At 40.6% G+C, this 22,501-nt stretch overlaps 3 protein-coding genes across 4 annotated transcripts; 1 reads left to right on the forward strand and 2 right to left on the reverse strand.

Annotated features, from left to right (window-relative positions):
* Window positions 1-75: 75 nt before the first annotated feature.
* Window positions 76-9,244, reverse strand: ube3b (ubiquitin protein ligase E3B). Of its 2 annotated transcripts, XM_023413629.2 has the most exons (28): window positions 9,069-9,244; window positions 8,746-8,880; window positions 8,376-8,544; window positions 8,075-8,192; window positions 7,809-7,868; window positions 7,615-7,719; window positions 7,430-7,526; window positions 7,244-7,329; window positions 7,021-7,103; window positions 6,741-6,846; window positions 6,534-6,654; window positions 6,235-6,412; window positions 5,843-6,009; window positions 5,538-5,705; window positions 5,257-5,428; window positions 5,026-5,144; window positions 4,828-4,942; window positions 4,605-4,704; window positions 4,405-4,524; window positions 4,139-4,315; window positions 3,928-4,038; window positions 3,685-3,822; window positions 3,490-3,555; window positions 3,347-3,405; window positions 3,029-3,211; window positions 2,650-2,761; window positions 2,463-2,555; window positions 76-2,353 (listed from the first exon to the last, which is right to left on the reverse strand). In XM_023413629.2, the coding sequence occupies exons 3-28, from the start codon at window positions 8,534-8,536 to the stop codon at window positions 2,162-2,164; spliced, it is 3,207 nt and encodes a 1,068-aa protein (XP_023269397.1). In that variant the 5' UTR covers window positions 8,537-8,544; window positions 8,746-8,880; window positions 9,069-9,244; the 3' UTR covers window positions 76-2,161. The 2 variants fall into 2 exon arrangements, with proteins under 2 accessions (XP_023269397.1, XP_023269396.1); XM_023413628.2 differs by having other exon boundaries at window positions 8,746-9,244.
* Window positions 9,245-9,517: 273 nt separating this feature from the next.
* kctd10 (potassium channel tetramerization domain containing 10) lies at window positions 9,518-13,338 on the forward strand. Its single transcript, XM_023413631.2, has 7 exons — window positions 9,518-9,639; window positions 10,521-10,734; window positions 10,848-11,017; window positions 11,401-11,487; window positions 11,569-11,621; window positions 11,742-11,937; window positions 12,039-13,338. The coding sequence occupies exons 1-7, from the start codon at window positions 9,637-9,639 to the stop codon at window positions 12,255-12,257; spliced, it is 942 nt and encodes a 313-aa protein (XP_023269399.1). The 5' UTR covers window positions 9,518-9,636; the 3' UTR covers window positions 12,258-13,338.
* Window positions 13,339-21,674, reverse strand: myo1ha (myosin IHa). The gene is made up of 31 exons (XM_023413630.2): window positions 21,543-21,674; window positions 21,334-21,449; window positions 21,008-21,206; window positions 20,834-20,914; window positions 20,165-20,344; window positions 19,980-20,078; window positions 19,787-19,900; window positions 19,623-19,694; window positions 19,403-19,522; window positions 19,244-19,311; window positions 18,980-19,085; window positions 18,809-18,889; window positions 18,599-18,690; window positions 18,179-18,273; window positions 18,021-18,067; window positions 17,782-17,862; window positions 17,235-17,340; window positions 17,026-17,143; window positions 16,793-16,906; window positions 16,634-16,710; window positions 16,483-16,551; window positions 16,283-16,367; window positions 16,021-16,183; window positions 15,858-15,941; window positions 15,676-15,769; window positions 15,545-15,600; window positions 15,325-15,460; window positions 15,170-15,240; window positions 14,851-14,948; window positions 14,661-14,760; window positions 13,339-13,821 (listed from the first exon to the last, which is right to left on the reverse strand). The coding sequence occupies exons 1-31, from the start codon at window positions 21,663-21,665 to the stop codon at window positions 13,795-13,797; spliced, it is 3,072 nt and encodes a 1,023-aa protein (XP_023269398.2). The 5' UTR covers window positions 21,666-21,674; the 3' UTR covers window positions 13,339-13,794.
* Between the last annotated feature and the right edge of the window lie 827 nt (window positions 21,675-22,501).

Raw genomic sequence — 22,501 nt, forward strand, 5'->3', positions numbered from 1 at the left:
ACACTCCATACTGTAGTGCAGCCAGTTTTAAAGACACTTTTAAGAAGAGATGAAAACTTTCACAGGGAGGGTGGGAGCATTTCTATGATCATTTTATTTTTTTTATTTGTACTAAAAGAGAGGATATCCAAAGTCAGCATCAGCGGTCCATACTGGTACATTTAAAGTCTAGCCTACTCTTGACATCATTTGAAACAGATGAGTGACCTCATCAGACAACACAGACAAGCTTGTGAGGTATCTTTCATCTCTCTCGCACATGAACACACGCTCAGTGTTGTGTGTGTCTTGTAAAATCCATTCGCAGTGTTTCATTTCTTGCTTGATTGGATTACTCGGAGGAGAGCTGAAGCAGGATCCTCCTGACTGATTTGTCAGATTTAGCTTAATGTCATTAGTAGACTGCAGGTAAATTCTATACAACCAGTGTTATAATATATATATATATACATATATATTTATATATATATGTATATATAAATGGTTGCATTTTAATTATAATCATTTTTTGGTTAGTGGCCATGATATCACTTAGAAACATGGCAACAATGACCAGTATGTTCTATAGCTTGTTACTTATTAACAAAAGTATTCATACTCATTCATGACAGAAAACATTTTTTTGCATAATAAAGAACTTGGTAAAGATATTTTCTTTTAACCCTTTCTTTGAAAGTTGCAGTCATCTTTCTGGTAAATGACTAAAAAGTCTCTTCCTTAACTGTATGATGTAATTGAACCCTGTGTAAAGTGATATTTAGGCTTTTAAGGTAACATTCACCCTCACGTCCCTTTTCCCTAAAGCCACAAACAGCAGAAACGTGCGCAACATTTCCATCTAAAGGGAACATCAGATCGAGCAGTCACATTTGGTTAATGAACCAGTCCATGACATCATGTTGAGAGGTTTTTACACCTCAAATTCTTTTCAGCATGGCTTAAGAAGTCCACAGAGATCGGAGAGCGTCATAGTAAAACCCTCCTCGGTTGACGTTGTTGTAGTGTTAGTAGTGTTTGGGTTTCTGCATCTTGTTAGTAGTAGCAGAGAACAAGTCCAGGTAAAAAGCCCCCCGTTGTATGGCTTGTTTCCAATATACGTGGTTACTGGTTACAGCTGAAATACAGTCAGAGACGTGACAGCGAGGGGGGATGGTAACACATGAGGCACTCAGCATTATTGAAAGGTGTAGTGAGAAATCTTCATTTTTACATTAAGTACAAAAACATCACTGATTGTTGACTTTACACTGTAGGCCAAGAATTCGTGTGACAGGCTCTGTCAGCTCTACTGGGCAGATACAAATAGGGACAAAACATTTCCAGTTCCAGGACACCTTTTCCTATATCAAACAACAGCATTGTCAGATTTTTTTTTCACGTCAAGAAATCCTCTGCTGCTTCACCACAACTGAGGCAGATGTTTGGTTTTCAAACATACTGAGAACACACGAACCAGCGGGCAAACATTCCTCTCAGGTGACCGCAGTGTCTTTTGGTGGCAAGAGATGGAATGAGGTCAATGTGATTTTCTCAGAAATGGGACATAATGTAATCAACACAGGATTACTGTTATGAGCCGCTCCTCCTTCAAGGAGGCTGAACACAAGACATTGATTTGTCTACCATTTATAAAAGATGCATTATGTTCAACAAAACATCCAATATCAGCTAAAAGTTGCTTGGATAATGGAGTCCAAGCATATAAGTATGTTAACAATGCATCGCTTGGTTTCACTCGAGTGAGTCAACCACGTGTCTGATGGCTTGCATTGCATCTGTATTGCTTTCCAGTTCGCTTAAAATGGTGTGTGTCAGGTCCGAGAATGATTTTGTTAAGCCTGAGAAACTGATCTAGCCACTGTATATCCGACATATTGAATTTTTGGAGTGGCAGAGGGAGATGCTTAAAATTGGATTGTGCTGCAGAAACAGCATCCCCTTTGATGTGGGGGGTGGGGGGTGGGGGGGTGAGCTGTAGTAGAGCAGAGCTCATCCAGTTTTAAAGAGACAAAAGGAGACTTTGTAGTTCGTCATCATTCCCCTTTTGTTTAGATGATGCCCCTTTGACGTGACAGGCTCTAGTCCAGGTAAGCCGAGCCTCTTGCTTGGTTCAGGCTGTTCAACACAAGCTTCCTGTGCAGATTGTCCTGATGCATATGAGTTAGGAGAGCTCAAAGCCTGTGTTCATACTGATAGCGTAACGCAGCTTGTCACGCAGGATGCTCTTCTTGCTGTAGTTGGGCAGCTTGAGCAGGTTGAAGCAGGTTGATGAAGTGGGAAGTCGACCACCGGGTTCCTTCTTGCGGATGGTGAAAAAGCCCCTCAGAACACTGCCGAGGGTGTCTCCGGTGTCCTAGGCACAGGAAATGCTCTGTTAGTAAAAATGTAACACAGCGATGCCAGCTACAAGACAAACGCAACAGCTTGTAAGCAGCGTTAGTTTTCTCCATCTTCATCCTCACCTGATCATCTGAAACTTCCACACAACGGATGGAGAAAGGTGGTTTGAGGTAGGCGAAACCTAGAAGAGGTGGCCTTGAACAGCTGGTAACAAACTGTAAACACACATGAAAAAGTGTAAGAGACACTTAAAGCACCTCGTGTTAGAAATGAAATGCTTTTGAGTGTGACAAACAAAGGACAGCTTACTTTAAGGAACATAGCCCTCTCTTCAGCATTGAAGTCACTGGACAGGATATCCCACAGCCAGATGATGACACGATGGCTGCTGTGAAATCCTCCATAGTAGACTGTGTGTTTCCTGAGAAAAGGAGGAAAACATCAGTGATGAGCATCTTAAACTGCCTCTATAAACAGATGGATGAATGAATGAAGAAAGCATCCCTATTTGTCTTCAGTAGACAACTGAAGTAATGGAAACATGTTGCTGTACTCGAGGTACATTTACTAACGAAATAATCAGTATAAATGTTGTGGTGAGAGGGTACAGTATGAGACTATACCAATCAAATTACACCATCCATATTAGAGACATGTTGAACGAAGACAAAGATGAAATGTTACGTACTTGAGGTCATCTAGATCAATCTCAGCATTGTCTCCTGAGACAAGGCGCTGAACCTCAGGTGTGGAAAACATGTGCAGCCACTCTGGGTTAATGATGCTGCGGAAGCCTCGAATGAAAGCTGCAGTTTGCTCCTTAATCTGCGTGTGCATCCGGAAGTGAGCCATGAGGTGGATGTAGCTGATCCTATAGGAGATGGAGAGCTGAAAGTTAGATGCTGATTTGTATTGAGTACACAACAATCAGCAAAAGATCCAACATTTTAAACTTAAGATGGTTCAGTACCCTACTATTTTTTCACATGCATCTGTATTTACATACTTGTTTTCATTGGTGACTGGCATTGTTTTCCCCCCAGGTATCAGCTCATGACAGACAAGCTGTTAGGGAACACAAGAAGTAACTTTAAACTAATGATTTTAAATATTCAACTACTTATTCATATCTTCCACGTCCATCCTTACCTGCCCCATGACATCCTCATCATAGGATAACGTTAGTCCTAGATCCCCTACATCTCCATCATAGCGCTGAAAAATCAAATATAAGATGTCCGTTTGATATTAGAAACCACATACAACAGTGTGAGCTTGAGATGAAAACTTGGCAAATTGAAGTAAAAATAATAAGTGACAGTCCGAGTGTAATGTTTCTCTGACCTTGATGGACGTGAGGTTCTTGTAAAACTCAGAGTCCAGTGAAGGAAGCTCGTCGATGGAGCTGTAGAAAGTGCTGTGGTGGTGACCCAAGACTTGACTGAGGAAGAAGGAGGCAAACGGGACGTCCACAACGATGCCCTGAATACACAGAGTTAATGAAGATATAATTGTTGAAGATCATCTAAAACACTTCATTCAGAGTGAGAACAAGAAATGAGGCGTTTATTCATAAATTAAATGTACCTCGTAGACAGCTTTCCCAAGCATCTTCCCCACAAACTCAAACAGCTGCAAATGGTTCTCATGGATGTAAGAGGTGGGTGAAGGATACAGCCTTTCATTTCCACTGGTAGTCTATGGAAAAATAAACATCATATCATACAACACATATATAATCAAAGTCAGCAGCAGAGGTGTGCTGGTTTAGAAGTAGCACACTATTTGCCTTAATTACCTTGAAGAGGTTGAGAGCAGGATTGAACACTTTCTTAATGATCTCCTCTAGGAACTCTTTGAAGACACCATCCTGGTCGATACCAGCCTCGTCCACTCCTAGGTCATTAACAAACTTCACACGAATGACGCCTTTTATAGAATTCACTGGCAGCCGACGGAGCTGGTCATATCCATCCTGAGAATAGCAAAGTAAGCATTATTTTGGGATGACCAATATAGTATAACACATTCAAACTCTGCTCTAAAAATTGATTTGTTTGTTACCTCCAACATCCGTGAGCGACGAATGGTAATATGGGTGACATGTGGTGAAGCAGAGCTTGTTTCTACCAATCCTAAACTTTCTTTTTCCTTTGTAACGATGTTCCTGAACAGCAGCACCCTCTAAAATGAAGAGGCAAAGCAATTATACAACTGAAAATGAAAATGACACTGGTTTAAATGAAAGGATCCTGTTTACTCACGTTTTTATGTGGAATGACGTGTGGGATGTACTGCAGTAAAAGCTGGGCTCTTTTCTTTCCTTTCTCCAGCTCTTGGAACAACAGACTGGGCTTCAGGTCCCTGAATTCAACACCACAATGACATAAAGGTAAGATTTCATCACAGAGCAGTCTTTCCTGAAACAGAAGGCTGGTGGGTTGTAGGACATCAACAGCTATTCTGTGTTTCAGTGTTTGTATTTACTTGCGTAGCCAGTGGTCATCAGGGGTGAACCTTCGCCTGCAGTCTCGCTCATAAAGCACCATGAGCCAGCCATGAACACTGTGGAACAACTCCAGTTTCTCTCCCTTTGCATTTTCTATTAAACACAAAACAGTTTTTCAGTAAAGAAACAGCTACAATCATCATAACATTCGAGATTCAGTGAGGTCACACACTCACCTAAGATGCCATCCCATATCATCTTGTACACAAATGTGTTCAGAAATGAGGAGATAGTGATGAGTTCCTCTATCTTGAAAGATGTTTGTTCCTCATAGACTTCAATGTCATCCAGAATTCTGTAACATGTTTACAGTATGTCACAAAAATGTGCTGTTGAAATTGGGCATCTTATGCACAACACAGTAAAAAAAAAAAAAAAAAAAAAAAAAAAAGAATCAGTGAAATTACGTGATTAGGTGCCGTGAGCAGTCGCAGAAAAGCATAAGCATAGACAGGAGCTGCTTGGACTCTTCAGTGTCATTGTTCAGACACTCCATGAAGAGTTTAAGGCCTCCCTGAGGACCAAGCTCACAGATGAAGGCCCACAGTTTGGGCAAAAGATCATCAAGATGTGTCAGACCTGCAAAAAAACAGAGTACAGTACAATGTACAGTGACAATGAACTTTCCAGGAGGGTGTTTCAAAATACTGTATAACATTAAAAACAAATGTAAGATTCTGGGACTGACCAGTGAGGATCTGGAGGCGTATTTGTGTCAGCGTAGACAGAGCTGTCTGGTAGAGCACACAGATGCTGCACACCTTCTGAACTTCAGCAGAGTCGACTCGTTTCCCTCCTACTGGTTTCAGGATGTTTCTCACAGAAGCCGACTTCTGAAATGCTCGCTTGAAGAGGTCTATCAACACACAGACACAACACACAGGGGATACAAAGGACCTTCAAGAGACTTTCAACCTTTTTTTTTTTTTTTTAAAAACCCAAAAGATTGTACTAATTTTAAAACATTAGAGTAGGTTTGGGTTTATAACTCACTTTTAACTGGTAGATTGTTTTGTGATGTGCTAGGCTGTGGAGGTGGGGGAGTGGGCTCCTGGCTCTCCAGCTTTTTAGAGAGGACGTCACTGAAGAGCGTTCGAATGACAGAAACACCCCACAGGTACTGAAGCTGCTTGGTGACCAGCGGCATCGACTCATTCAGGCTACGGAGAACAGAAGAGGCAGAGAGGAGACGAAGTCACGTATATCTGCCATTATTCTTTTAACAAAGGAAAAGTGAGCTGTTCCCCAGGAACCGTCAGGCAGCCTGATGCAGTTTATTAAGCCATCTTTGTAATATACATCTTGAAGTGTTATATTTGTCCAATATATTAAATTAAATGAGAGTCCAGCTTATTATTTAAATAAACAATATCTCTTTTACTGACCCGTAGTCCACTGTTTGTGAGAACCATCCCAGGACAGGATGCCAGTGGGTAAGGTTAGACTTCTTTTGGGATACATATCTCTGGCAGTAGGACAGCATGTCAGTCAGGTCCTTCACAAAATGACTGGCCTCCTCTTCAAGGACTTTCTCATTAAGGTAACCCAAGTGAATCAGGTTGCCTATCAAACATGAGAAAGACACAGTAACAAGGGTAAAGGGACACCCAATGATTCTCTCATCTGTACACAACTAGATCAGATCGGTGAAAGTGCAAGCCCATATTTATCCAAAATAATATACCAAGTAAGCAGAGTGTGTGGCTCCCCTCGAGACAGACACAGATGTCCGAACACTGTTCTTCCCGGCTGAGAAACAAGATGAACTTCCGCAGGAGGTCATGCGTCTGAATGGACGCCATACACTGTTGAGACAGAGCAGATGTTAAAACCTCCCTCTAATAGTTCAAATGATCATAAACGTTGATATGACATATGACAGGGCTTTTACCTCTGGAGTGAGCACATTGAGGTGGTATACAACAGCTGGAACGGACATGATGTGGATGAGGAATGATCTTAGCAGGTTATCGGAGAAGTGAGCAGCGATGACAGGCCTAAAAAATATTAGATGTAATTAAAAAAGCCAGCAAATAAAACCTTGAAGACACAAGACACTGGATATACCATGTCTCCTGCACTTCATGTATTAAAACTGGAATATACAGGGGTTTTTTTGCTTTTATTTTGAAAAGCAGTTACATTGGTGAAATCACTAGCTCCTGACTCACCTTAAGGACAAAGTGAAAATAGCCGTTAGAGTGCCTTTGGACAGAGATGGTTTAGAACGAGCCAAGCCATTGGTCAGCAAGATCTAAATAAGAAAAATTAAAATGACATACAACATGAAATTATTAATAAAATTACAGTTGGCACTGAGGAAGAAAATGGGTAACACATTACTTAAATGATTCTCTTGATAAAATTGAAAAAGTATGAGCTGTAATACTGAACCTGGAGTATTGAATAGAATCCCTTTTGATTGAGATGGCCCATGATATTTTCACAGATCCTCATCAATGCAGGTCTGAGAGCTTCTCCTAAAATAACGAGGGGAAAATTTCATGTTTTTCTTTGCCATGCCCCACAAAAACAAAAGATATGTTCATAACAACAACCTCAGCTTCACGTGAGACATACCCTTCCCTCGGATTATCCGCCAGGTTGAAGTGTCCGTGAAGGTCACCAGCACAGTGAGGTACAGAGTTACCAATTTATTGTCCTGAAGTATGTCAGGCTGCAAATCACAAAACGCAGAGTGATCCTATGTACCGTGTATATAATGAGATGAATGTCAAAAACACATTTTCCACATCGAGACTAACCTTTAAATTTTTCAGTAGCTGACAGCAAGTCCACAGTACATCTTTTATCTGCTTGAGCCAGGGAATAGTGAGGTCTTTGGAGAGAGCCAATGAGACATACCAGACCTGACAGCCAAATGTGAAAACAGTCACTGAGACAAAAATTACATACAAGTGTGATTAAAATGTGGAGGGTAAAATGTGAGCACACTCACTTTAGGCTCATTTTCAACCTCCATGCTGGCAAGAATAGCACGACAAAGCTTCTCGAACCTCTGTGATGTACAGAATTAGAGTCATTCAAGTCAAATAGCCCAGTACCAGAATCTAAGCTATGACCGTCATGTTTAAACAGTCTCCCCAAGCTAGAGTCTCCACAAAGGATGAGGAAAAACATTTTTATAAAATGAACTAACTTGTACTAATGCTAACCATTGTTATTATTAATGTCTTAACCAAATCAGCATAGCTAGTAACTCACCATCTTATCCTCTTGGCGATATATGAACAGTAATTTCCGAGCAATTCTGAAAATTGAAAGTGCATTTCTTTTTGACGTCCCAGTTTCAGAGGCATGAAAATAGTCATCAACCTCTTTCCTGGTGAGACACAAACAAAACATAGAGCCAATGATAATGCAAACATAAAACTGAGCTGTAATAGTTCCATTACAACTTAATATTTCTTAAGTCACTCATGATCATCACAACAAACAGATCAAAATCAAAGATCTTCAAATCACAGGTGACTAGTATATCTGAAATGAAAAATAATGACACTACCTTATTTGCTTCTGGAGTCTGCAGCGACAGAGAAATCTCCTGACCAGAGCTTGGATGTTGATTGCTGCCTTCTCCTTGTCCTTCTGCCCCTTCCTCTCCTCCCTGGCCTGCCGGGCTTTGTCCAGGAACTCGGACTTGGAGCTCTGAGGCACACCGAACATTGTGCACCCTAGAAGAGAAGACTTTAAACAATTTGGCTGCTGTACAACAAAACTGTAAACTGATAATCCGCTTGTTTTTATTGATAACATTTTGACAGCGGCTTTAGAGCAATTGTCTGTGCTTTGTGAAGACTGTGCCTGGGATAAAACAGCATCCTAGCAACTGCACATCTTCACATTGTTTTGAGTAAACAAAAGAGTAAACTTACCTGCGATATTCCTCAAATGAAGATCTTGTCTGGCCTTCAGGCTCACCTAACCCTATACCTCCTCAGTCATTTGGTTGTCCTTGAGATCGGAGCAGGAGGAAAGCCAACTGAAACATGAAGACTAACTTGCCATCGCTGGATAAACGGGGCGATACAGTAAAGATGGAGCTGGGTTAGTTAGCATACAGGGCTAGTTCGCTGCTTGTCGGCTTGATACTGCCTCGGGGAGAATCTTTTCACATTAATTTTGTGACATTTATAGTCGTTGCGATGTTATGTTTGATCCTGTATCAATGACAGCCTCGAAAACACAGAGAACATACCGTTTCGAAATGTAAACAATGAGAGGAGATCCGTACATTGACTGCAGCCATTAATCCAAAGTGTCGCATTAAATGATTCCGGGTAGGGTCTGTCCTCACGTATAAATCGTTAAATTAGACTATTTCGCTTTAAAAGGTCTGGGATATGACAAGCTATTTTTGTTCGTGTTGTAACTATAAAAAACTTTGGATTTCTGGTGATAGATAAAGCTTTGAATATGGGTGTTTGGCGAGAGGGACTGTTATCACTGTTACTCCTTCAACAGCGGAAATGGGCAGGCTAAGATTAACACAATTAAAGCAATTTTCTTCAACAAGTGAATTAAAAGTAGTAGGACAGAAAGTGGGCTGAAGTAAGGCGCTGCATTGTTTCCTATGTGTCATTTACTTCGTCTTGAACACTCCGTGATTCTCTGTAACCTTTAACAAAATTATGTGAACTGTCCCTTTAAACACAGCACGGGATAGTTGACGTCATTTTTATAACTGCGCAGCGTTGACCGGAAGGAAGTGGGTGTTAGCTGACTGACGTTAGCGAGCTACATTTACGAAGTCTGCTGCGGCTTCTATGGTAAATATACTTATGTCTTAACAAAAGCCAGATACAAACACACTACTAACATTAGGCGGAAAAAGCTTTAATAGTCAGTGACATATTAGGTCTATTTTTGGTAGATTTGTAATAATAAAGGTAAGTTTAGTTAATGCTATCTAGCTAGCTAGCTCATTAGCCGTGCTGTCTACAATGAAATTACCACTGACTGAGCTGAGAGAGACGGTTCAGTGTTTTACTTTATATCTAGAAAAAAAAGCCGCCAACAATTCTACAAATGCAGTAACGCTGTTTTTTTGTTTGTTTTTTTTTTTAAAGAAAGTTACCTTATAGACAAAAGTGTGAAGCATTGTTTTTGAATTGTCTCTGCCCTGTTAGTCTTTCCATAGCTTTATCATGTCAAGCTGAGCAGAAACACTACTTCTCATCAAATTGTACTAAAAGTATGAAAGTTTAAAGTCCGTACTTTTCATCATAGCTGTTTTGTACAAGTGTGTTAGTTTATGCCACAAGAAAGCTATTATATTAACAATTGCATCCGCTATTGTAACAGTCTGAGAGTTAAAAAGACTTGCTAATAAAATACATGAGTCACTACATATGTCATTTTGTTCCTTCATCACAATGAACATGCACACACTAACTTATGCTGAGTCAATATACTTAAGCCTTTTTTAAAATTAAACTCTGTATTTGTGGCCTTATTTTAAAAAGTAAGACGTTAAATAATAACAAATGGATTTGGGACTTAGGACCACAGACTGGTTAGGGAAGTTCAAATATACTGAGGGATTGGTCAAGGGATTTGGATATCTTCATTAACCCTTAAACAAACTAATCCAGTGAGATACTAGCCCTGATCCAGGTGTCCTTTTATTCTTTATCTTGTTCTTTCACAGGAAGAGATGTCAGGAGAGAGTGTGGTGAGCTCGGCAGTGCCGGCAGCTACAACCCGGACTACATCCTTCAAGGGCTCCAGCCCCAGCTCTAAATATGTGAAGTTAAATGTAGGTGGGGCACTGTACTACACTACAATGCAGACTCTAACCAAACAGGATACAATGCTCAAAGCCATGTTCAGTGGCAGGATGGAGGTCCTCACAGACAGTGAAGGTGAGCTGTTAGTGAAAATGTTATAAGATAAGCAATAAGATGTGGGGTTTACGTCATCTCTTCGCTGGTCGTAATCTATTACTAAGTAATGACTCACCATTTCATATTTATAGGTTGGATCTTGATTGACCGCTGTGGGAAACATTTTGGAACAATCCTCAACTATCTTAGAGACGGGGCAGTGCCACTCCCAGACAGCCGACGGGAAACTGAGGAACTGCTCGCTGAGGCCAAGTATTACCTTGTCCAAGGCCTAGCTGATGAATGTACAGCTGCCTTGCAGGTACCATCAATACAGAGGGCTGTCAGTTAGGCGGGGAAATATATCAGTTCTTCATCTACTACCATGTCATCATTGTTAAATTAACTCCTCAGAACTAATACTAAATGTACTTCCACGGGCTAAAATACAGGTGTAAATCTGTTTTTTGTTCTTTTACATCATGATGGACATAAAATCTGTGCAAGATTAATTTTAAACCAATCATTTCTTGGTGACAGTTGGTAACTGAAACAATGAGCCGTAATCATTTATGGGTTGCATGTCCTTCATCATCTTTGTTACTCTGGTCCACCTGGTGGCTTCCTTCCTCTTATTATATGTATTTTGCAGTTTGACATGTACAACTCTTATTTTTTAATGGAAAAACTTTTTTTTCCCTCCAGAACAAAGAAACTTATGAGCCCCTTTGTAAAGTGCCTCTGATGACATCGTCTAAGGAAGAGCAGAAGCTTATTGCAACATCTAATAAGGTATGTTACGATGTTTTCTACATAACATGCTGAATTTAAATTTTTAATTTCTGTCATTTAGATTTTTCTTTGTCTTCACAGCCTACTGTCAAACTGCTGTATAACAGAAGCAACAACAAATATTCATATACCAGGTGAGTTCTCTTCAACTAAAATCAGGGGCCAGCATATCTAATTCAAGAGGAAATATAATGTTGTGAAATCTTAATAAGTTATCTTAATAAATGACTGTCCTGTAACTCATCCCCTTCCAGCAATTCTGATGACAACATGCTAAAAAATATTGAGCTGTTCGACAAGCTTTCATTGCGATTCAACGGTCGGGTCCTCTTCATCAAAGATGTGATTGGGGATGAGATCTGTTGTTGGTCATTTTATGGCCAGGGGCGTAAGATTGCCGAAGTGTGCTGCACCTCCATTGTTTATGCCACAGAAAAGAAGCAGACAAAGGTACTTTTTTTTTTTTTGTTAGTTGGTTGCTTTCTTTTAAGCATACTATATGTTGTTTAAATATCTCTAATCTCTTGTAAAACACCCTAATTCTCTCCTAGGTTGAGTTCCCTGAGGCACGCATCTATGAGGAGACCCTCAACATCCTCCTGTATGAGTCCCATGATGGGAGGGGTCCAGACAATGCCCTGCTGGAGGCCACAGGAGGCGCTGCAGGACGATCTAATCATCTGGATGAGGATGAGGAGCGAGAACGAATTGAACGAGTCCGTAGGATTCATATCAAACGACCTGATGACCGCACACACCACCACCAGTGACCTTCCTCCCTCGACCCGTCAGCCTGTGTCTCTGACCCTGGACAGTCTTTGCACCACGCTTGTGCCTTACAACACCCAGCGCCTCTCTGTCTCACTTCTACTCTTATTTTACCAGCTTTCTCTTGGAAACTACTACGAAATGAGTGTCATACAACAGTGTGTAGTGGTGAAGTGATTTTGTGCGTGTTTGTGTGTCCACTTGTCATCTTTCTTGTGTGGTCTCACAGGCTGTAATGTTTGTTAGTCATGATAACTCCTATCACTGTTTTCTGCTAGAGTGCAGAGGCCCATAGAAATGGATGTTTGCATTCAGCACTGCGGGTGACCACAGTTTCACCTGAGTGTGTGAAGAAAACGAAAATGATATTGTCAGTATACATTTGTTAATTGCGCTCGTAACTAGATTACATCCGGGAGAACAAGAATTATATAATGTAAGCAGCTAAAAATTGATGCACATCATTTTTGCTTCTCCTTTCGAGATCCTGACGGGTCCACTGTAAGTTCACCAGTGGATGAACTAGGTGTTGTACACAATGGGGCCACATGGTGGCACTGTTTTACTCTTAGAAGATGTTACCATGGCTATTTCGTAGCCTGCAGATAAGAGCAATTAAATCTTTTTAAAAAATTTAATAATTTTTGATACAGTAAAGATATCACAGGTGGATGCAGCATTTCACTGTAGTGCTTCTGCTATATTTAGTTTTAACATTATGCATTTTCCCTTCACTTCACTAAATGATTATTATTTTCAGTGGAGGCAACTTGAGCTATGACCTGAGGTGTTAAATGTACTGGGGTGATTGACTGATGGATGCTGAGGTTGAAGTGAATGACTGTAACCAGAGATCTCACAGGCAGGAAGGGAATCCTGTCTACAAGCTTTTAACAGGGAGAGAAATTAGACCTGTCCTTCACCACAGCATTCATCAGAGAATGTACCGTTTGCACACAATAGGTTTGAGTTGAAATATGTCTAACAATCGCAGTACTTGTAGGTCTGTTGTACAGAAGTGAACATATATGTATGTTTTATATTTATACCTACTTTATCACAAATAAATTTCTACAAACAGTCTTTTGTTGTGTTTAATTCTCATATTCACATCATTTGTGAACATATAAAATTATGACACATATGGCTTCATTGTTCAGAAATCAGAATTACACATTCTTTTAAGCAGTTATTGAGTAATGTTGAGTGTTTTTTACATTAAAATAGTTTTGTAGATTTAAATTTGATAGATTTGATTTACAGTCCAGTGTCAGCCTTTGCTTTGAACTGTAGTGCTAAAAACAACAGAGACAAACCCTTAAACATAAAACGATGCTGAAACTATCTTTCAACGCTATTTAACATTTTCCAGTGGAAAGTTAGTTTGATTAACTGCAATGTTGCTGTCCAATAAACAGGCTCAACCAGGGTTCCTAAGTGCAGTTCTTTCTGCTCAGTTATAGACATGTTGATCCTCTCTTTAGGGGTCTCCTGATAAAATATGCAGGGGCTTCTTGTGTGTCTCCTCAGCCCCACACGTTACCGTGTCCGGGCCCGAGTGGCAACCTGTTGGGACAAATAATTTGATTTAAAGTGGTATCTTTTCTTCCTTTAATTCAACCCCTTTCCAAATCTGCACAAAATAGTTTGAATATCTGGGATTCTGGATTAACCATAGCCTAACTATAGACTATAAGACCTCACCAATGGTAACTTCCTGCCCATGATGGCTGGTCTGAAAACAGGACACATTGTGACTTGCTGCCCTTTTCTCTGAGTGGAAGGATCAGTATCATCAAGATCAATGTATTACCTAAGCTCCTTTATCTGTTTTAAAATCTTCCTATGTTTCTCTAAAATCTCTCTAAAATACTAAAGGTGTCAGTCCCCCTCTTATTGCTTTATTTGGTGTTGCACCACAGGGTGTGCATCTAAGCGATCATAAGTGCAACACGCTAGCCTTTTGCACGTTGTTGGCTGGTCAGCTCATACTGCTCAGATGGAAAGACCCTTCCCCCACCTACATCTTATCATTGGATTAAAGATATTATGCAACATCTCAGGCTAGAGAATAAGATACTCTCCCTGTTGTATGCAGAGAATGTAACCCCATAATATGTATGAACATTTGTTTTTTTCTCATTTGTGTGTTTCTCCTCTTCAGAAAGTGCTTAAAATGTGGTGCAGGTCTGGTGGGTGTGTGGATGGAGAGGTGGGTGTGCAGGCTGGGCAGATACTTGGGATGAGAGTGGACACAGTTTACTGCTTGCATTTTGTATATTGTGAAAATCTTAAATAAACAGACTTTGGTCAAAGTGGCATCTCTTCATCTGCAGATTAATTTTATATCAGAGCCTCAAACAGCACATCACATAAATTCTTCATTATTACAGGACTCAACTCACCACCATGAGGTGTCCATTCTTGGCCTTGTATACCATGGGCTCCTGTCCGGTGCTGAAGTCCACTGCACTCTCTTTCCCTGCCTGGATTTCAATCTTGATACTAAGAATCAATGCAAAGATGTCAACGTGTTTTAGGTAAATGTACTCATGAAATTTAACCTTTACATTTGTTATATAGATACACGCTCACCTGCCCTGGACCACTTTGATTGCACTTTGTTTGTTAGCGATGACACTGAGTTTGGTCAAAAACTCAAACAAGTGGTCACACTGCATTACCAGATCCCCCTGAAACAGCCACAGAGTAAAATACAATCAGACAAATGGCCTTGAATTAAAAATACCATTTTGTATCTGGCTTTTAAGAAACTTCCAACTGAAAATCTTTGAAGACTGAAATGAGCTGTTTAATTCAAGTGGTTTCTGTATCTCTATGAATCTATAGTGACAAAACACTTTTATAAAAATGACAAACCCAAATATCTACTGAATATTGTATATCTACATACCTTTTCTTTAGGGTCCTCACATGTTATGTGGAATACAATCATGCCATCAGTCAAATTACTGACGGAAATACCTGCATTGAGTCAAACAAATTTTTAACCAAACATGAAAACATCCCGGATGGCAAGTAAAGTGTGTATTAACATACTGATCTGACCTTTGAGGAAGGTGTAGAGCACTCTTTGTTTGATCTTGGCTTCCTCTACCACATAGGCAGCTGCCTGGGTGAGGATGACCTGTCGTGGCCTCGGTTTGAAACCATTCCTGTCATACTTGATTACGGGGACGCTGTACTACAGAAACACAGGATGCAACACAGTGAGTTGTGTTTGATGCGTTGCTGTATTTCCTCTGGGTGTGTAATGACATTTTATTACCTTGATGTGCTCATTGCGAATCATCTGGAGAACCCTCACATTTATATCTTGTTCACCTAGAGATATTAAATGATGTAAAAATGATTGTTAAAAAATAACACGGCATTGTGGGAATGTATACGATACTTAACTGATTCTGGTGTCTACAAACGGCTGAGCGACACTATGTGGATAAGTGTCCTTCTTGCCCTTGAAGATGGAGCTGGTGACAAGCTTCAGTTGAAGCTGAAGGGACAAAAAATCGAAAGCTGATCACTACAAAAAGGACATATGATGATCCGGTCTAATACAACGTGTTTGACATGTGAGGTACCTGCGCTTTTTTCTGGGGTGCGATTCCTCTCACATACTTCCGCACCATAAGACGGTAGTGAAGCTTACGCAGGATCTCTGAAGTCTGACGAGAATGAAAAACGTGCACCGAGTCTAAATAAAATGTCAGCTTGCTTTGCAATGAATCTGATGAATCATTGTACCTCTGCGAGCACAGCTGGTGGAGCTTGCCAGGAGGTTTTATCCAAAACGGTCTTTGGCAGTTTTTCTTTAAGCCGGTTCAAGTAATTTTGCCTCACAAAGGCCAGGTACTCCGAGTTATCTGTGGTTTTTGCTTGCCCTCTGGTCATGTAACCTTTGATGAATCTGATACAGGTTGTTAGATATTGAAGTAGTAAAAATGTGACACTAACCTTGAGAGGAGCTGTGTGATGATATTGCACGACTTTTCATCTTCTGTCTCACCTCTTGATGACTTTTACAGCCCAGGCTCTTCTCTCTCGCTCCTTCCTCGCCTGCACTCCTCTCCAACAAGTTTCAATCTTAGTAGCTGAGGGGAAAAAAATATAATGAGATGTGCGTGTAGAGGGTGTGTAATTTTCTATTACGTACATGGCAAAGCAACATAGAACATCCTAATCTAGATCATGTGTTCTGACACTTACCAGCTTCTTTTTGTTTTCTGAATTCTCCTTTTGCTTTGTATCCTTTGTATTTGGCCTGGAGTCTTGTAGCTGAAAATTTATAGCATCAAATGAAATAATTGCGCAGGTATCAGTGATGACTGAAATATTTTCATAGCGGATTTGCACTCACCCAGTTCATGTTTACATTTCTCATAAGCATCCTCTGTGGCATAAAGTGTCCTCGGATGACGGATGAATATTTTGGTACTACAAAGGGGAAAACATTTTTTTGGTTATTCTTGGCTCAAAGGATATTTGCTTTGTTGTGTTTAGGAAGTCTTGTCCTCACCGGCCCATTTTGTATTCATTTGGCAGGTAGCCCAGATGTTGAACCAGCTCTTCCACTCCATCAGCAGGCATTCCTCTCCAGTGAGGCCAGGTGGCCGGGCACAGCGGTTTATATCTGTAGGAAGCAGCAAACAACCCACTCAGCAGAGTGACTGTAGCAGAATGGATTCACTCAATTCAACATTTAAATTTAATTTAAAGAGGATAAATCCCAGCCTCTTTGCTCCTGCGTACCTCTTTAAGAAGACCTCATATTTGCGTCTGTAAGCAAAACCAGCTCGTCTGACTCTGAGGTGCTCCATCAGCCCCAGGTACTTCACCTGGTGCCTGATCAGTGCTTCGTCAAATTGACCTGTGATTATGTGGCCGAGAAAAGGGTGAAATTCAAATGACTCCATCATGTTACCAAAACAGCTACACGTGTCATCTCTTGATTAAAGTACCTGGCTGCTTGGACTCATTAGATTTAAGACAGCGTATGTACCAGGCCTCTTTAGCCATGAGGATCTCTGTCAGCTTCAGCAGGCTGCTCTTAAACTGGGTCGCCACCTACGGACACAACATGAGGGTCATAATCCCCAACAGTTCATCTGTCAAATCCATATGGCTTAATGATGACACGGTCAGACTGCTATTGACTTGTTTAAAATGATTTGTCTTCGTCTCAGTGGTCACTCTAGACAGTATAGACCACTTATTCATTTGTAATCTCTACATTGTGCACATTTTTGCTCTTTAAATGCATTGCAAGAAATGTTAAAATGTGTATCACATATTATATATCACACAGTCCTTTCTTAAGTACAAATGATATTTTGGATGCTTGCTCCTTTTTTTCACTCTGGATAATTCACATGACAAAATATTCCAGGCTTTTAGACTATATATATATATATATATATATATATATATGGCATTGAACTCTAAACTATAGCGCAGTGCTGCTGCTTACGAGGTGTAGTGATACAGTTGAGCATGGTGAGCACTCACTGTTTCTGGTCTTCGCCTGCTGTCTGGATCCATGTTGGTGAAACACTCTCTGACTATGGCATTTTTAGACTGACACATCAGCTGTGAGAAGCAGGGATAACACACACAACACACTAATTTAACATAATGTTGGTATCTAAACGTTCATCCATTACCCTCTTTAATATTCAAGGAACTAAGCCTCCTCTCCAGCGCATATTTTCTGTCTCACATAGCAAAGTACAAAACTGTAGACTTACATCTTTTATGTTTCTGTATAAGAGGTCATTATTTTTGTCCAGGAAACCTAGAATGTCACAGCAACAAAAAAAAACAAAAAAAAAGTAATTGGGCTGTTTGGCAGCTGAAAGTGAAAAGATTTAGATGTTTGAGGGCCTGAGATAGTGATTCCTTTTACCCACAACACAGTAGGTGACCTCCCCGGCATAATGTAAAAGACGGAAATCTCCCCTCTCAAGAGTCTTACGTGTCATTTTGTCAGCCAGTTTGTGCCTACAGTCAAAGAGGTGGAGATAGAGACACAGGGATGAAGAGTGAGAGGCTTTGTAGACGAATCCTAATCCTCCATCTCTATCGGCTCACTGTCGGCTCGCTCACAAGACACCAGTCAGCACAACATTGATACTGGCACAGCGTCGTTTAGATGGAGTTTGTATTTAAAACAACTGCTTCATTAGCAAATGTGAATGTGACGTGATAAAAAAGTATTCCGTGGCCAAATAGTTTTAGGTTTTTATCTCTCAAAATACAAATAAAATGTCAACATACTCACGTGTGGATTTGTGTTAGATAGTTTGAGTAGATTAAGTCAACTCACGTGACAAAGTGAGGGTGATTTCCCATCTTTTCTTCCAGTCTCTCCAGGAAGGTGAGGTCTGTGGCATCTCCCGGCCTCAGACACTCCTCGTCCTGCAGGATATTTATTAAAACACTGACCATAGTTTCACGTGACAATGTTTTTTTACAGTAACAGTGTGTTTTATAAGCTGCTGGCCAGGCTTCAAGGTCTATTTCAGTGAGTACACACCAGTATTGATATGATTCCTCTGTGTTTCTCCTCAACCAGATCACAGATGATCTTGTTATTGAAGAATTGCACTGGCTCCCACTGGGGAAAAGTGATTATTATTTAATGCAAATTAATGTAAACACACTTTTATTCCTCCCGAGTTTTTGTTTTTCAGGTTAACAGGAGTACCTCAATATTCTCTGCTTCATATTCTTCCTGCTCGGCCTTGAGTGTCAGCTGGATGAAAAGCTGCTGCAGCTTCTCATTGCAATAGTTTATACAGAACTGCTCAAAACTGAGGGGAAAAGTGAACACAAACAGCTCAGGTAGAATATTCAGAACTGGTAACATTTTCCCCATGAAAAACAAATTGTTATACTTGGTTACAACAGCCCTGATCACAATATGAAGCTGTGACAAAATGCAGGAAAATGGAGAAAAACAACTTCCTACCTGTTTACATAGAACACTTCAAACCCATATATGTCCAGAAGCCCTATCACAGTCTTTCTTGAAGAGTCCTGTCAGGAAAAAAACAAACAGATGAGTTAAGTCAGTATAGTCAACTTCACCACCTTCACTTTGTGATTTGTTGCAAACGCTTCCTCTCACCTTGTTCTCCATGGACCCATTGATCCTGTTGACCAGCCAGGTGAAGGTCAGTCCATAAATGGCTTTAGCCAGGGCATCTCTGGCATAGATGGCGTGATCGATTGTGAACGGGCTGAGGACCTTTACAAAGGGACAAAATCATAGCTGTTTCTCAAACACAACGTTGGAAAGTTTAAATCATAGATAAATAAAACTTTAGGACATTTTGACACGTTTGCACCTGATCTTTGTTGGCTTCTATCTTCCTGAATGTCAATCCCTCTTGGAGAATGTGAGCATCAACCCCTAGCAGCTGCAAGGAAGAATAACATTAAGATATTTTGTTCTGTGACTTTTTGTAATAATGCTACATATCTGAAGAATACCACAGCGCTATTTTCTTACATTTGAGACCCAGCGTAACTCTGCGTTGTTGTTCAGGAGGGCCTGGCCTTTACTGTCAGAGTCAAACTGAACGTTCCCCAAATGGAGGACGCTCGCAACAATCCCAAACAAGTGCTGCACAGAATAAATATTCATAAAGCGATGCAAAACTACAAGGGAAGAGTGAGTGCGTCAGTAACAACGTCCAACTTACATCAGTGTTAATCTCATCGACGTCGATGACTTGCAGTGCATTTTTGACTGTTTTCCAGTCATTTTTGTCATTAATGGAAAACACAATGGCACACTCTCCCTGTCAGAAGAAAGTAAACACGGTAACATAGTGTCAAAGTGTACAATTATCTCATAAATTGAATTCATTAAAACGTGGTCACATACTTGGGTTAGATAGTTGTAATGCAGGGAGTCTCTCTCCAGGCCCAGCTGGTGCAGCAGGTCGTCCTCTCCTCCCTCCACTAGCTGGTAGAAGATGTGGAAGTTTCTCTCCCCATGATTCTGATGCACGACCCTCGACTTCTCCAGCAGGTAATTCAGGATGTGGCCTCCGACAGCATCCCCCTATGGGCATCATGATCCTAAAGACAGCAGCTCTACAACTTACAGAAAAAAACATAGCCTATGGTCCAGTGGCCAGATTTAAAATATTTTTCTAGGATAAATGTTTTTCCTTGAAAGCTACTTCTTCAGTCCCATGAAAGGAAAGTTAATACTCATCAATTATTTTTGCTGAACTTTCTCCTGGCTGACCAAATTGATCCTTGAGCAAGGTTGTGCAATTTGTGCCGTAAGTAATTTTTAGGCTTCTAATTTATTTTTACACATTTGTACAATTAAACCGAACATTTAAACCAGTTTTTTGAGTAAAGTGCAGTGGGTTGCAGCCCACGAGGCTAGATTATGGCACACTTTTAAGAAGAATTTAAAACAGGAGAACTGTACTTAAAGGGTCTCTCATAAACCTCCTGATTTTTTCTTTCTCATCTATGATTTATTGATATATTTGTCAGAAGCATCTCTGTTAATTTGCCTGATTAAACTGATTCTCACCTGGCTGTCAAACTGAATGTCCATATACTTCCCAAACCGACTTGAGTTGTCATTTTTCAGCGTTTTGGCGTTCCCGAAAGCCTGAGAGAAAACACAACCATATCACACAGAATAATTAACAACCTGTTCTTTGATGCATCATTACAAGGATATAACACTAAGTAACGACCAGACCTCGAGGACAGGGTTGGACTTGAGCATTTTGTCCCTGACAGTGTTCAGCAGAGTGGTGCTCGGACAGCTGATGGCGTAATACTGCAGAATCTTCTTGGAGGCCTCCGTCTTCCCTGCACCGCTCTCACCAGAGATGAGGATGAAGTGATTGTTGAACTCTGTCAGCATGGTGTGGTAGGCGTTGTCTGCCAAGGCATAGCTACAGGGTTGTACAGCAATCACAATATTTCACAAATGAACTTGGGCTACAACAAGAGTTAGATTATTGTTTAAGTCAGGTACATGCACCCTCAAATTCACATTACAGATGCAGATTATACACTCACATGTGTGGTGGAAGCTCAAAAAAATTGACACCCATGTAGATATCCATCTGTTTCCTATTGTAGATGTCCAGCTCTTTATAGGGATTGACAGACACTAACAAAGTGCCGATGTAGGTCTAAAAGAAAGAGTCAAAAGTTGTCATATTTATTGTGAAAATGCACATACATTTGTTGACAGCAGGGTTTAAATAGTCCCTTCCCAGACTCACATAGATGAGATCCTTGCTGAAGCGTTTATTGAGGTTGCTGAGGAAGGCTGTCTCTGTGGTTTCATCCAGAAGGACAAAATCCTGGATTCCCACCCGGTCCCTGGCAGTCAGGGCACCCTCCATATCCAGCTGACCCTGTGCAACAAGTTGCATCAACCATAAGGAAGCTAAATGCACAGCCTCAGAGATGCAGAAATATCTTTTAAAAGTGTAAATTCTTGTTCCTGTTGCACCATAATCTGCAGATCTCTCTATTTCTAAAACACCTTTTCAACACCATTACACATTCAATGTTTCACAGTTATACATTTTGTTAGAGTTAATAACTTTATAAATGTGTGTATTAATCAGTTAGATTAATCCTGATTATTAGAGGAAGCAAACTCTGCCAAAGTAACAATAACAAAGTGTAACACATTTTTACATGCATAACAATGATATCCAAATTCTCAGCCACGTATTTTGACAAATGCGGCCGGATGAATGAATGTTTGAATAAAAAGCTCCATGGGGGAGGACGACGCTGAAAAAAGCCCCCAAAAAAGCACAAACATGGTCCCTGTTAGTTCAATTGAAATAAGAGGTCTAGAGGTCCTATGTGTCTTTGAAGCAAAGCTCTGTGATTGTGCAGACGAACAGACAGAAGCTAATGATCACTACACAGCACACAGGGACCTTGGCTGGCAGCCCACAGTTCACTAGAGCTGACGCACCAAGCAAACATAACACACTGTGCAAATGGACTCGGGGTGCCCAAAACAGCGGCACATTTAAGAAGCATAGTGGGAAAAATTCCACCAATCTGTTTTGCATTCTCAGCACCAACACTTAGACCAAAGGTTTTCACAGCTTTTGTTGGTTTTGTTTTTTTTTTCTCTCTCTCTCTCTCTCTCTCTCTCTCTCTCTCTCTCTCTCTCTCTCTCCTTTGGAAGCAGAAGTCCTTTGATTCTCAACTCTCT

The sequence above is a fragment of the Seriola lalandi genome, unplaced genomic scaffold, assembly GCF_002814215.2.
Source record: "Seriola lalandi dorsalis isolate HSWRI2012SDOR001 ecotype SW California unplaced genomic scaffold, Sedor1 jcf7180002054517, whole genome shotgun sequence".
Taxonomy (NCBI): domain Eukaryota; kingdom Metazoa; phylum Chordata; class Actinopteri; order Carangiformes; family Carangidae; genus Seriola; species Seriola lalandi.

Coding starts and splice junctions, on each gene's coding strand:
- myo1ha (XM_023413630.2), bottom strand. CDS start 21,665: ATGGAGGGTGCCCTGACTGCCAGGGACCGGGTGGGAATCCAGGATTTT. Junction 19,086..19,243: donor GAAGTGTTCTATGTAAACAG/GTAGGAAGTTGT, acceptor TTTTCCCCTCAG/TTTTGAGCAGTTCTGTATAA. Junction 15,241..15,324: donor GCTCTACACCTTCCTCAAAG/GTCAGATCAGTA, acceptor GACTCAATGCAG/GTATTTCCGTCAGTAATTTG.
- kctd10 (XM_023413631.2), top strand. Junction 10,735..10,847: donor GGTCCTCACAGACAGTGAAG/GTGAGCTGTTAG, acceptor TCATATTTATAG/GTTGGATCTTGATTGACCGC. Junction 11,018..11,400: donor AATGTACAGCTGCCTTGCAG/GTACCATCAATA, acceptor TTTTCCCTCCAG/AACAAAGAAACTTATGAGCC.
- ube3b (XM_023413629.2), bottom strand. CDS start 8,536: ATGTTCGGTGTGCCTCAGAGCTCCAAGTCCGAGTTCCTGGACAAAGCC. Junction 6,010..6,234: donor TCACAAACAGTGGACTACGG/GTCAGTAAAAGA, acceptor TGTTCTCCGTAG/CCTGAATGAGTCGATGCCGC. Junction 4,525..4,604: donor ACGTCATTCCACATAAAAAC/GTGAGTAAACAG, acceptor TCTTCATTTTAG/AGGGTGCTGCTGTTCAGGAA.